Genomic DNA, 15,443 nt, shown 5'->3' with positions numbered 1-15,443 from the left:
TTGGAACAGAAGACTGTATTGTTGGAACATAAGGCTGTATTGTTGGAACAGAAGACTGTATTGTTGGAACATAAGACTGTATTGTTTGAACAGAAGACTGTATTGTTTGAACATAAGGCTGTATTGTTTGAACAGAAGACTGTATTGTTGGAACATAAGGCTGTATTGTTGGAACAGAAGGCTGTATTGTTGGAACAGAAGGCTGTATTGTTGGAACATAAGGCTGTATTGTTGGAACAGAAGACTGTATTGTTGGAACATAAGACTGTATTGTTTGAACATAAGGCTGTATTGTTTGAACAGAAGACTGTATTGTTGGAACAGAAGACTGTATTGTTTGAACAGAAGACTGTATTGTTTGAACAGAAGACTGTATTGTTGGAACAGAAGACTGTATTGTTGGAACAGAAGACTGTATTGTTTGAACAGAAGACTGTATTGTTGGAACAGAAGACTGTATTGTTGGAACAGAAGACTGTATTGTTGGAACAGAAGACTGTATTGTTGGAACAGAAGACTGTATTGTTGGAACAGAAGACTGTATTGTTTGAACATAAGGCTGTATTGTTTGAACAGAAGGCTGTATTGTTGGAACAGAAGACTGTATTGTTGGAACAGAAGACTGTATTGTTGGAACAGAAGACTGTATTGTTGGAACAGAAGACTGTATTGTTGGAACAGAAGACTGTATTGTTTGAACAGAAGACTGTATTGTTTGAACATAAGGCTGTATTGTTTGAACATAAGGCTGTATTGTTGGAACAGAAGACTGTATTGTTTGAACAGAAGACTGTATTGTTGGAACAGAAGACTGTATTGTTGGAACATAAGGCCGTATTGTTTGAACAGAAGACTGTATTGTTGGAACAGAAGGCTGTATTGTTTGAACAGAAGACTGTATTGTTGGAACATAAGGCTGTATTGTTTGAACAGAAGACTGTATTGTTGGAACATAAGGCTGTATTGTTGGAACAGAAGACTGTATTGTTTGAACAGAAGACTGTATTGTTGGAACAGAAGACTGTATTGTTGGAACAGAAGGCTGTATTGTTGGAACAGAAGACTGTATTGTTGGAACATAAGGCTGTATTGTTGGAACAGAAGACTGTATTGTTGGAACATAAGGCTGTATTGTTTGAACAGAAGACTGTATTGTTGGAACAGAAGACTGTATTGTTTGAACAGAAGACTGTATTGTTGGAACAGAAGACTGTATTGTTTGAACAGAAGACTGTATTGTTGGAACAGAAGACTGTATTGTTTGAACAGAAGACTGTATTGTTGGAACATAAGGCTGTATTGTTTGAACAGAAGACTGTATTGTTGGAACAGAAGACTGTATTGTTGGAACAGAAGACTGTATTGTTTGAACAGAAGACTGTATTGTTGGAACAGAAGACTGTATTGTTTGAACAGAAGACTGTATTGTTTGAACAGAAGACTGTATTGTTGGAACAGAAGACTGTATTGTTGGAACAGAAGACTGTATTGTTTGAACAGAAGACTGTATTGTTGGAACAGAAGACTGTATTGTTGGAACAGAAGACTGTATTGTTGGAACAGAAGACTGTATTGTTGGAACAGAAGACTGTATTGTTTGAACATAAGGCTGTATTGTTTGAACAGAAGGCTGTATTGTTGGAACAGAAGACTGTATTGTTGGAACATAAGGCTGTATTGTTGGAACAGAAGACTGTATTGTTTGAACAGAAGACTGTATTGTTGGAACAGAAGACTGTATTGTTGGAACATAAGGCTGTATTGTTTGAACAGAAGACTGTATTGTTGGAACAGAAGGCTGTATTGTTTGAACAGAAGACTGTATTGTTGGAACATAAGGCTGTATTGTTTGAACAGAAGACTGTATTGTTGGAACATAAGGCTGTATTGTTGGAACAGAAGACTGTATTGTTGGAACAGAAGACTGTATTGTTGGAACAGAAGACTGTATTGTTGGAACATAAGGCTGTATTGTTTGAACAGAAGACTGTATTGTTGGAACAGAAGACTGTATTGTTGGAACAGAAGGCTGTATTATTGGAACAGAAGACTGTATTGTTGGAACATAAGGCTGTATTGTTTGAACAGAAGACTGTATTGTTGGAACAGAAGACTGTATTGTTGGAACATAAGGCTGTATTGTTGGAACATAAGGCTGTATTGTTTGAACAGAAGACTGTATTGTTGGAACAGAAGACTGTATTGTTTGAACAGAAGACTGTATTGTTGGAACAGAAGACTGTATTGTTGGAACAGAAGGCTGTATTGTTGGAACATAAGGCTGTATTGTTGGAACAGAAGACTGTTTTGTTGGAACATAAGGCTGTATTGTTGGAACAGAAGACTGTATTGTTGGAACATAAGACTGTATTGTTTGAACAGAAGACTGTATTGTTTGAACATAAGGCTGTATTGTTTGAACAGAAGACTGTATTGTTGGAACATAAGGCTGTATTGTTGGAACAGAAGGCTGTATTGTTGGAACAGAAGGCTGTATTGTTGGAACATAAGGCTGTATTGTTGGAACAGAAGACTGTATTGTTGGAACATAAGACTGTATTGTTTGAACATAAGGCTGTATTGTTTGAACAGAAGACTGTATTGTTGGAACAGAAGACTGTATTGTTTGAACAGAAGACTGTATTGTTTGAACAGAAGACTGTATTGTTGGAACAGAAGACTGTATTGTTGGAACAGAAGACTGTATTGTTTGAACAGAAGACTGTATTGTTGGAACAGAAGACTGTATTGTTGGAACAGAAGACTGTATTGTTGGAACAGAAGACTGTATTGTTGGAACAGAAGACTGTATTGTTGGAACAGAAGACTGTATTGTTTGAACATAAGGCTGTATTGTTTGAACAGAAGGCTGTATTGTTGGAACAGAAGACTGTATTGTTGGAACAGAAGACTGTATTGTTGGAACAGAAGACTGTATTGTTGGAACAGAAGACTGTATTGTTGGAACAGAAGACTGTATTGTTTGAACAGAAGACTGTATTGTTTGAACATAAGGCTGTATTGTTTGAACATAAGGCTGTATTGTTGGAACAGAAGACTGTATTGTTTGAACAGAAGACTGTATTGTTGGAACAGAAGACTGTATTGTTGGAACATAAGGCCGTATTGTTTGAACAGAAGACTGTATTGTTGGAACATAAGGCCGTATTGTTTGAACAGAAGACTGTATTGTTTGAACAGAAGACTGTATTGTTTGAACAGAAGACTGTATTGTTTGAACAGAAGACTGTATTGTTGGAACACAAGGCCGTATTGTTTGAACAGAAGACTGTATTGTTGGAACATAAGACTGTATTGTTGGAACAGAAGACTGTATTGTTGGAACATAAGACTGTATTGTTGGAACAGAAGACTGTATTGTTGGAACATAAGACTGTATTGTTGGAACATAAGGCCGTATTGTTTGAACAGAAGACTGTATTGTTGGAACATAAGACTGTATTGTTGGAACAGAAGACTGTATTGTTGGAACATAAGACTGTATTGTTTGAACAGAAGACTGTATTGTTGGAACATAAGACTGTATTGTTGGAACATAAGGCCGTATTGTTTGAACAGAAGACTGTATTGTTGGAACATAAGACTGTATTGTTGGAACAGAAGACTGTATTGTTGGAACATAAGACTGTATTGTTGGAACAGAAGACTGTATTGTTGGAACATAAGACTGTATTGTTTGAACAGAAGACTGTATTGTTGGAACATAAGACTGTATTGTTGGAACAGAAGACTGTATTGTTGGAACATAAGACTGTATTGTTGGAACAGAAGACTGTATTGTTGGAACATAAGACTGTATTGTTTGAACAGAAGACTGTATTGTTGGAACATAAGACTGTATTGTTGGAACAGAAGACTGTATTGTTGGAACATAAGACTGTATTGTTGGAACAGAAGACTGTATTGTTGGAACATAAGGCTGTATTGTTTGAACAGAAGACTGTATTGTTGGAACATAATGCTGTATTGTTTGAACATAAGACTGTATTGTTTGAACATAAGGCTGTATTGTTTGAACATAAGGCTGTATTGTTTGAACAGAAGACTGTATTGTTTGAACAGAAGACTGTATTGTTGGAACAGAAGACTGTATTGTTTGAACAGAAGACTGTATTGTTTGAACATAAGACTGTATTGTTTGAACAGAAGACTGTATTGTTGGAACAGAAGACTGTATTGTTTGAACAGAAGACTGTATTGTTTGAACATAAGACTGTATTGTTTGAACAGAAGACTGTATTGTTGGAACAGAAGACTGTATTGTTTGAACAGAAGACTGTATTGTTTGAACATAAGACTGTATTGTTTGAACAGAAGACTGTATTGTTTGAACAGAAGACTGTATTGTTGGAACAGAAGACTGTATTGTTGGAACAGAAGACTGTATTGTTTGAACAGAAGACTGTATTGTTTGAACATAAGACTGTATTGTTGGAACATAAGGCTGTATTGTTTGAACAGAAGACTGTATTGTTTGAACAGAAGACTGTATTGTTTGAACATAAGACTGTATTGTTTGAACAGAAGACTGTATTGTTGGAACAGAAGACTGTATTGTTTGAACAGAAGACTGTATTGTTTGAACATAAGGCTGTATTGTTTGAACAGAAGACTGTATTGTTTGAACAGAAGACTGTATTGTTGGAACAGAAGACTGTATTGTTTGAACAGAAGACTGTATTGTTTGAACATAAGACTGTATTGTTTGAACAGAAGACTGTATTGTTTGAACAGAAGACTGTATTGTTGGAACAGAAGACTGTATTGTTTGAACAGAAGACTGTATTGTTTGAACATAAGACTGTATTGTTGGAACATAAGGCTGTATTGTTTGAACAGAAGACTGTATTGTTTGAACATAAGACTGTATTGTTTGAACAGAAGACTGTATTGTTGGAACAGAAGACTGTATTGTTTGAACAGAAGACTGTATTGTTGGAACAGAAGACTGTATTGTTGGAACAGAAGGCTGTATTGTTGGAACAGAAGACTGTATTGTTGGAACATAAGGCTGTATTGTTGGAACAGAAGACTGTATTGTTGGAACATAAGGCTGTATTGTTTGAACAGAAGACTGTATTGTTGGAACAGAAGACTGTATTGTTTGAACAGAAGACTGTATTGTTGGAACAGAAGACTGTATTGTTTGAACAGAAGACTGTATTGTTGGAACAGAAGACTGTATTGTTTGAACAGAAGACTGTATTGTTGGAACATAAGGCTGTATTGTTTGAACAGAAGACTGTATTGTTGGAACAGAAGACTGTATTGTTGGAACATAAGGCTGTATTGTTGGAACATAAGGCTGTATTGTTTGAACAGAAGACTGTATTGTTGGAACAGAAGACTGTATTGTTTGAACAGAAGACTGTATTGTTGGAACAGAAGACTGTATTGTTGGAACATAAGGCTGTATTGTTGGAACAGAAGACTGTATTGTTGGAACATAAGGCTGTATTGTTGGAACAGAAGACTGTATTGTTGGAACATAAGACTGTATTGTTTGAACAAAAGACTGTATTGTTTGAACAGAAGACTGTATTGTTTGAACATAAGGCTGTATTGTTTGAACAGAAGACTGTATTGTTGGAACAGAAGACTGTATTGTTGGAACAGAAGGCTGTATTGTTGGAACAGAAGACTGTATTGTTGGAACATAAGGCTGTATTGTTGGAACAGAAGACTGTATTGTTGGAACATAAGGCTGTATTGTTGGAACAGAAGACTGTATTGTTGGAACATAAGGCTGTATTGTTGGAACAGAAGACTGTATTGTTGGAACATAAGACTGTATTGTTTGAACATAAGGCTGTATTGTTTGAACAGAAGTTTGTATTGTTGGAACAGAAGACTGTATTGTTTGAACAGAAGACTGTATTGTTTGAACAGAAGACTGTATTGTTTGAACAGAAGACTGTATTGTTGGAACAGAAGACTGTATTGTTGGAACAGAAGACTGTATTGTTGGAACAGAAGACTGTATTGTTGGAACAGAAGACTGTATTGTTGGAACATAAGGCTGTATTGTTTGAACATAAGGCTGTATTGTTTGAACAGAAGACTGTATTGTTTGTACAGAAGACTGTATTGTTGGAACAGAAGACTGTATTGTTTGAACAGAAGACTGTATTGTTTGAACAGAAGACTGTATTGTTTGAACATAAGGCTGTATTGCTGGAACAGAAGACTGTATTGTTGGAACAGAAGACTGTATTGTTGGAACAGAAGACTGTATTGTTGGAACATAAGACTGTATTGTTGGAACAGAAGACTGTATTGTTGGAACAGAAGACTGTATTGTTGGAACAGAAGACTGTATTGTTGGAACATAAGACTGTATTGTTGGAACAGAAGACTGTATTGTTGGAACATAAGGCTGTATTGTTGGAACAGAAGACTGTATTGTTTGAACAGAAGACTGTATTGTTGGAACAGAAGACTGTATTGTTTGAACAGAAGACTGTATTGTTTGAACAGAAGACTGTATTGTTTGAACAGAAGACTGTATTGTTTGAACAGAAGACTGTATTGTTTGAACAGAAGACTGTATTGTTTGAACACAAGACTGTATTGTTTGAACAGAAGACTGTATTGTTGGAACATAAGGCTGTATTGTTGGAACAGAAGACTGTATTGTTGGAACAGAAGACTGTATTGTTGGAACAGAAGACTGTATTGTTGGAACATAAGGCTATATTGTTTGAACAGAAGACTGTATTGTTGGAACAGAAGACTGTATTGTTGGAACAGAAGACTGTATTGTTTGAACAGAAGACTGTATTGTTGGAACAGAAGACTGTATTGTTGGAACAGAAGACTGTATTGTTGGAACAGAAGACTGTATTGTTGGAACAGAAGACTGTATTGTTGGAACAGAAGACTGTATTGTTGGAACAGAAGACTGTATTGTTTGAACAGAAGACTGTATTGTTGGAACAGAAGACTGTATTGTTGGAACAGAAGACTGTATTGTTGGAACAGAAGACTGTATTGTTGGAACAGAAGACTGTATTGTTGGAACATAAGGCTGTATTGTTTGAACATAAGGCTGTATTGCTGGAACAGAAGAATGTATTGTTTGAACAGAAAACTGTATTGTTTGAGCCAAAGTGGAAATGTTTAGAGCACAGGAGAAAATGGTTGACCAACTCATATAAATGCTGCATTACATTTTCAATTACCACTCTGGTGTTGACTCATTTTAAAATCTCAATAACAAGCAAAGATCTACAAATGCACAACTCTGAGACTAGCTAATTCTAAACAATCTAAATGTGTACAGAAATGTGACCTGTAGCAAGAATGGTGTAGGCACAAGTGTTCCAGGCCATGACAGGAACTCGAGGGTTTTCATCATCCGGGTCAACTCCAAGGCCAAACTAAAATCAAAATTGTAAATTATGAAAAAAAAAAAAAATCAGTTTTCACTTAAAATAGTTATACTAAACATGTAAATTTAAGAAAAAAAATGTATTTATGCATTTCCAGCTAAACTAATTATATCTAAATCTAAGTAGTGCTAGATAAAGCTTGTGTGTTGAACTCACTGAGTAAACATCTCTAGCAAACTTCTTGATCATTTCTCTCATCCCATCAGAGAAGCAGCCACTGAAATAACAAAAAGTCAATTACTCTGAAGTTAAAGAGCAATAAAAAGAGTGAGAGATAACAAACAACACTAAAGCAAACTCCTAATTGTAAGTTTGTAACTACGATGATGTCAAATATTCTTTCAGTTCAAATGTATGGGTTTTTTTATTCTAAGATCTAGTTGTTAAACTAGGACTATATGTACTACTGAAATAAAGTAAAAACTACTAGATTTATAGAGCTAACATAAGTTACCTGGCATAGAAGTAACTAGAGCTAACATAAGTTACCTGGCATAGAAGTAACTAGAGCTAACTTAAGTTACCTGGCATAGAAGTAACTAGAGCTAACATAAGTTACCTGGCATAGAAGTAACTAGAGCTAACATAAGTTACCTGGCATAGAAGTAACTAGAGCTAACTTGAAGTTACCTGGCATAGAAGTAACTAGAGCTAACATAAGTTACCTGGCATAGAAGTAACTAGAGCTAACTTAAGTTACCTGGCATAGAAGTAACTAGAGCTAACATAAGTTACCTGGCATAGAAGTAACTAGAGCTAACATAAGTTACCTGGCATAGAAGTAACTAGAGCTAACTTGAAGTTACCTGGCATAGAAGTAACTAGAGATAACTTAAGTTACCTGGCATAGAAGTAACTAGAGCTAACATAAGTTACCTGGCATAGAAGTAACTAGAGCTAACATAAGTTACCTGGCATAGAAGTAACTAGAGCTAACTTAAGTTACCTGGCATAGAAGTAACTAGAGCTAACATAAGTTACCTGGCATCATCATAGACATACTCCCACAAGAGCTGGAAATTTTTAGCCACACTTTCAGCCATCATTCTGGTGATGGTTGAGATGGGACAAGGTTTGAACAGCAACAGTTCATCTGAGCAGAGAACAAGTATACATATAGTTGGTGAATGTCTTTTCTAGTTCATGGTTTGATCTGTATCATAGTAATACAGTAACTATAATGTACCTTGAGACTCCTTATCTTCAGCCTGCTTGATACTGTTGACTACAGTCTTTAAAATACCATCCAGCCAATCGTCAAATCTCAGCTCCAACTTCTTCTCTCTATCAAGACAATGAAGCAAGATAACAATCAATCGCATGTGTTCAAGTTTCAAAGTTGATGTCAGTGGGGGATAAGCTCTACACTGGCTATAAAACATTTCTAAATAACAACCAACCCAAACAACCTCTTATAACCAAGTCCAACACCTGGCCATTTCTAAGGCAGATACAAAGTACAGGTGATTAAGAAAAGCAAGGGACAGGGGCATTTCTTCAAGGAGAAAGTTCCATCTGATTCCAAATGCTGTCTTGTAAAGTAAACCTTGAGCAAAAAATGAAGTTCCTTTAATATAGGGATTACAAACTAAAGTTGTTTAGCAGCTCCTGCCACTAAGTTTGTACTAAAAAAGGCTTGTTGTGAAGATATGTATTAGTCTAGTGGCTTGGGTGTTTGTTGTGAAGATATGTATTAGTCCAGTGTCAGCTATTTTCAACATACTTTTTCATTTGTCCTAGCACTCAATAAATTAGTCTATTTGCTAAATAAAAACTTGTTTCACATCAATGTACTTACCCCTCACTGAGTAGCGTGGGCAGGGGAGGGACAATGGGGATAACTGTATTACTAAGTCCCTCACATAATGGACACAAGTACTCCATCTTCTCAATGTCATAGCTGTAGCTGTGCCTAAACCTCATTGGCCGCCTACGTTCTCGGTTGACTATGTTAGTGAAAAACCTGTTGATACAAATTCAAGTTGAGTAATTATGAAACTATTACAACCAAAGTACTCATATCATCTCCATTGCAAAGTCACGCTACCAGAAGATGCATTAAAAAAAAAAAGTTTTAGCTTTGCATAAGAACATTATGGGATTACAAAGTTGTAATATTCCAGAAAGCTAGATTTTTAAAATTAATATCAATTAACATCATTGGATTCATTGTTAATACTCACCCTTGCCAGCATTCATGATGCATGACATGACCACAGGAGCTAGTGTGAGTACCTTTATTCAGATCTGCTGGAGGAAAGAGTGGGTCTGGTTCAACAGTGGATCCTTTCTGCAGTTTTCTGTTCTGACTCAAAACTGTGGATCTGAAGAGAATACAGTCATAAGTCATATTAAGTTTCATTGTTTTAACTTAAACAAAGCTTTCCACTAAAAAAACAACAACACAATTACAGAAAAATATTTTTTAAATCTTTATTTCGTTTTGAAAAAAAAACAACATTTTTGAAATACTGAGGATTTATTCTATTTTCCTAGATAAGGCTTTTCTTTGAGTACACGATTAATTAATTAATTATTATTAAATAAAGGGACATTCATAGAAGTGTTGCGTTTCTAAAAAAAAAGTTTGGTTCTTCCAGGAGATTACTCTAGCAATATCATCCCTGGTTACCAGGTCTAGATTTCAGGCACGAAGGCTCAGAATCTGAACCAAAGATTCAACAACTATTTAACAAAGCACTAACTCAAAGCTATGTAATAACAGCTTCACACAATGGCCTGAAGGAAAACCTGATTTGCAGTCTCATCTAGATAAGTTTGTAGATTGTAATACAATGATGGCCACTTTTGTCAACCAGGTGGCTGAGGGCTTTGCACTGCATTTTTGTGAACATGTGCACTCTTATTTAGTTTGTGAGACCTATGTGGGCTTGGAATGATTGGCTACACCCTGGGCCACCTTTCCAAACATTAGTTGGCCATACAGGAGCCTTTTAGTTATGCTGATGTGGCCTGCTAATTGCATTTGTTACAGCTAAATTGATCATTATAGTTGAGAAATAGCATGAGAAGTCAGTTATAGTGAAGACAAAGAAAGTTCCATTAAAGACTTACTGCTGTACAAAAGTAATGAACAAGATGATCAGACTTAGTTCTGAACAAAAGTAATGAACAAGATGATCAGACTTACTGTACAAAAGTAATAAACACCATGATCAGACTTACTCAGACATGCCTACCCCCAAGACTCAGAATGTGGAACACTCAGGTTGAAAATGTGGAATTTTGGGCCCCAATGTGGAACATACACGCATTTATGTTTGTCAGCCATACTGTACGCAATATAAATAAAACTTCAATTATATTACTTTAATAACAATACTAGTTTGCTGTTATAAATTTGATGTAAATAGTATAATATAATTAAAAGTAAGAAAACCTTTAATTCATAATTATGTCCTTTGCTTTTCTAGGGCTCTACTCTAGTCACTCTAGAAGTTGTCTCTAGTGCTAGATGTAAAATAATTTAAGAGTCTGTCTACTAGTAGTACTAGTCTAGGACTAGACCTACATCTAATCTAATAAAATAAATAAGTCCTCTAAGTCTAAGAACACAGATTATAATAATAATATTACAGATCTAAATATTTATGTCTAGATCTATGGACTTAATTGAGAACTAAATTTATTACATACGATAATGATGCATAGAATTCTAGAGATCTATCACCTTCTATGTCTATTTCTCTAGATACTAAGATAGATCTAGATTTAGTATCATCTATCTATAATCTAGTTAAAGCTAGTAATCTAGTGCTAGATCTAGATACTACTAATTTAGACTATGTAATAAGTAGATATATATATATAGCCTTATTTAGGCCTTAGCCTTACTGTGTCTAAGTTAATTAATTATATTTAGGTCTAGATCTCTAATAACCTATTTGAAAAAATATCCTTTTCTTAGACTTAGATTACTTAACTTAGTCTTTAAGTTTAGAAGCTAAGAAACCTAAGAAACCAGTTGAGTTAGTGACTAGTCACGTTAGTGTTAGAATAGCGCCTTTGTCGGGAAAAGAAAGGGATTTGAATGGAACATTAGGCTTATTAGCACTAGAGTCTAGATTCTAAGAATAGATCTAGTATCTAGACCTAGAGTACTAGATCTAGATCTATGTCTAGATCTAGCTCAACCATATCTTCGTAAATTTAGGACACACCGGGTCCGGGAGGAGAGAAATGTAAACAATAAACACAGACCTAGATATATTTTATTTTGCATTCCGTATTTTCATTTCGCATTATTAATAAATAATGAAAAATCAGCGATTTTTTTTTGTGTCGGAATTCAGACTTGGCGGAACAAAAAATCGTGAATGCGGAACGGTGGAACATATGAGCTTTTTAAATGCTTTTGCGGGACGGTTCCGCATAATGCGGGACTGTAGGCATGTCTGCTTACTGCTGTACAAAAGTAATGAACATCATGATCAGACTTACTGCTGTACAAAAGTAGTGAACATCATGATCAGACTTACTGTACAAAAGTAATAAACACCATGATCAGACTTACTGCTGTACAAAAGTAATGAACATCATGATCCGACTTACTGCTGTACAAAAGTAGTGAACACCATGATCAGACTTACTGTACAAAAGTAATAAACACCATGATCAGACTTACTGCTGTACAAAAGTAATAAACACCATGATCAGACGTACTGCTGTACAAAAGTAATAAACACCATGATCAGACTTACTGCTGTACAAAAGTAATAAACACCATGATCAGACTTACTGCTGTACAAAAGTAATAAACACCATGATCAGACGTACTGCTGTACAAAAGTAATAAACACCATGATCAGACTTAGTTCTGTACAAAAGTAATAAACACCATGATCAGACTTAGTTCTGTACAAAAGTAATAAACACCATGATCAGACTTACTGCTGTACAAAAGTAATAAACACCATGATCAGACTTACTGCTGTACAAAAGTAATAAACACCATGATCAGACTTACTGCTGTACAAAAGTAATAAACACCATGATCAGACTTACTGCTGTACAAAAGCTGAAAGCACCATGACCCGGCCTGAGGAAGAGATGCGTTGTTCTTCTTGGCACAAGATGCATGTGACTTGGATAGGTCCTGTCATTTTCATACTGCTTTGGTTAGGTCCCAGGGCTATAAAGATGTCATCCCCAATCTCCATTTCCCCAGGCTGCTCAAGAACCTGTAGAAAGAGAACAACAAAAGTATTTATTCAAATAGAAAACATCACAGTTTTCTAAATAAATAAAAGTGTAAATTCTACCAAAGACTTTCATTTGAAATAACCCTTAAATGATGAACACAAAAATTCAATTTATTTCTTTGTTATTAGCCAAGTAAATAGAAATGATATCAGCAAAACATAATTTAGCTAGAAGCACTGTGTTTACATTTTCTTTTCTAGTTTCAATTCTCATTAGTGAGAAAAGGTCTAAGAATAAAAGTAGATCTATATTCACACAGACCAGCATTCATTATGTGAACAGCCACACAGACCAGCAATCATTATGTGTACAGTCGCACAGATCTGTTGATCTTATCTAAGAAGAAGATGATAAGATCAACACTAACCTCAGTGCTTGTATTCTCAAACAGTTCAGCATTCTCAGCTATGAAATCTTTCTGCATCTTGGCCATTTGGGCCATGATCTTTGCTCGGCGCTTGGCAGCAGCTTGAGTCCTTTTCTTCCTCTCTATGTCTGACCTCAGGTCAGTACATTTGGCAATGCTCTCAGCATGTTCCTTAGCCACTGGCTCATCTAGAATCTTAAGAGCTTCTGCAAATTTCTGTTGTTCAAAAAATGTTTTCATATAATCCAAAAAATATTATGGTAATTGCTTACATAAACAAACAAAATCCTAAATATTGATAAAAAAATAATGATCTCCCTCTCTGAGAAGTGCAGGTTCACATTATTCTTCACTTTAGATCAGGGTTCATAGCGCTCCTAAAATTCTCGTAAAAATTGCCAGAATTCTCCTAAAATTTTGTCCACTCTCCTAAAATTTTTAGCTAATATTTTTTTAAAATAAAATTTTGCTTATTTCTTGCTAAAAATGTTGATAAAAAAAAACAGCGTAACAAGGCATTCTGATCGCATGACGTTAAGGGCTGGCTGTGTTAATGAGTTGACCAGTGAGGCAACTACAACGCCTTTCCCCGTGACCGTGATCCCATATCGAAGGTGCCGCTTTCACCCACTTGTGAAGCGTGACCTTGTGATTGAAGATGGCCTTGGCTCAAGCAAGCATTTCACAAGGAATAATTTTTCTGAAGTTAGTGCAGAAATGGTTGTTTCCTTTTATTGTTACGACCGAAGATGCACTAGATTTAGTCTGTAGCAACTAATGAGTAGGCTAAAATCTTCTTCTTGTAACAGTAAGAGTGACTTTGCGTCCGTAAATCATCAAGCTAGAAATCATATCTAGATTTAGATCTAAGTTAGATCTAGTGAAGATATTTCACACCTATCTGAAAATTTTAGTCAATTTAATGATCTCAATACATCTAATCTTTAGATTACCGGTATTCTAAAAATACGATAGATTCTAGATTTACGCTAAATCACTAGAATCAGTGAGATAATTCTCACATAGCAAAGAAAAGTCAGCGAATTTTAGAGACTTAGATTCTAGAGTTTAGATATAAGATAGATTCAGTGAAGATAATTCGCACACTGCAGTGTAAAAGTCAGCTAATTTTAGTGACTTAGATCAAAAGTCTAGATCTATTGTGGATTAAACGAAAATATTTTGCACACATAGTTAAAAAGAAATTGTGCTTGAAAAAAAAACTCTAATGGTAATAGCACACCATGACTCTAGTATCTATAAAATACACGTAGGAACTAAAAATGTACATTTCCATCACAGAGAATACACATTATGGAGGCATCTCTAAGAATGTTTCTTATTTTAAAAAATGGAAAAGCAACCATTTGTAATGTTCTTTAATAAATCTTTGAAAAAAAAATGGTTGTTTGAGGTTTTGGGATGATAGTCAAGTTGTTACTTGATTAAAATTAACTTTTCTTTACATTTTCTGTGGACATACCACAGCTGATGACATTGTTTCTGTTCTGGGTGGGATGTTGGCAAGATATTTATTATTTCCAAAATCAAGTAACAATAATTGATTTTATAAATGCATAGTTTTGTGTATGTATCACACACACACACATACATCATATATATATATATTTACACACACATATCATACATTTCATCCTTAAAAACCTTCTAAAATTTTGTCATGGAAAAGTGCTACTAACCCTGCTAGATGGAATGACTTATTACTTTGTAACCCAAGAGATCATAGGGCACCAACCAAACCTCTCCAATAAACTCAGCTCAGGGCAGCTTTCTTTATCTGCGCCCATGTCATTCCAGTATCATCAGCCTCATTGATCACTGACCTTTTAAAGGTTTGCTTGGGCTGGGCCTATCCACTTTCTTCTTCCTTGCAGATTCCAATCAAGTGCCTGCCTTGCAACATTGGTAGCTGGTTTTCACAGAATGTGTCCTAACCAGCTCCACTATATCTTTTTAATATCTTGGGCTATTTGTTTTTGCTTGGTTTTCTCTCACAAGCTGATAGTATATATATTTTTGGGCCATCTAATTACCAATATCTGGAGTAGGCATCTGTTGCTGAAGGTCAGGGTTATGGTTAGGGAGTTTTTTCTATATTTGTTTTTGTGACTCTCCATGTCTCAGAACTGCATTATAAAAGAAATGACTAAATAATTGTGTTAAAATTTGTGATCTTGTTCTGTAAAGACAATGCTTTGCAGCGATTGTTTGAAGAGTGATAAAAGCCAACCTAGCTTGCGTAATAAAATCTCATTATCTTCCTCAGTTACATCATCTTTGCTAGCCCTACTTCCCATGGTCTCCTCCTTTGCATGAAGGCACTTTTTTGTCTGTTATTCATCCATATAATCTCGGTTTTCTTTTTATTGGATTTCTTTTTGTTGATTAGAAGTCCTGCCTTTTTCATTGCTTCTGAGAGT

The 15,443-nt window shown here is 35.4% G+C and overlaps 1 protein-coding gene across 5 annotated transcripts in view; it reads right to left on the bottom strand.

Moving 5' to 3' along the window:
• Positions 1 to 15,443, bottom strand: part of LOC106063936 (E3 ubiquitin-protein ligase UBR2-like) — a 59,469-nt gene that overhangs the window by 14,111 nt on the left and 29,915 nt on the right. For all 5 annotated transcript variants that reach the window (XM_056024885.1, XM_056024886.1, XM_056024887.1 and 2 more), the window contains 8 exons: positions 13,003 to 13,218; positions 12,438 to 12,613; positions 9,596 to 9,736; positions 9,211 to 9,375; positions 8,599 to 8,696; positions 8,394 to 8,505; positions 7,569 to 7,629; positions 7,313 to 7,400 (listed from right to left, as the gene is read on the bottom strand). In XM_056024885.1, the coding sequence (XP_055880860.1) occupies positions 7,313 to 7,400; positions 7,569 to 7,629; positions 8,394 to 8,505; positions 8,599 to 8,696; positions 9,211 to 9,375; positions 9,596 to 9,736; positions 12,438 to 12,613; positions 13,003 to 13,218 (1,057 nt within the window). The remainder of the gene's footprint in view (positions 1 to 7,312; positions 7,401 to 7,568; positions 7,630 to 8,393; positions 8,506 to 8,598; positions 8,697 to 9,210; positions 9,376 to 9,595; positions 9,737 to 12,437; positions 12,614 to 13,002; positions 13,219 to 15,443) is intronic.

The sequence above is a fragment of the Biomphalaria glabrata genome, chromosome 3 (genome assembly GCF_947242115.1).
Source record: "Biomphalaria glabrata chromosome 3, xgBioGlab47.1, whole genome shotgun sequence".
Classification (NCBI taxonomy): Eukaryota; Metazoa; Mollusca; class Gastropoda; family Planorbidae; genus Biomphalaria; species Biomphalaria glabrata.
Note: the sequence above shows the minus strand (reverse complement) of the source record. Positions and strands in the feature narration are given on the sequence as shown.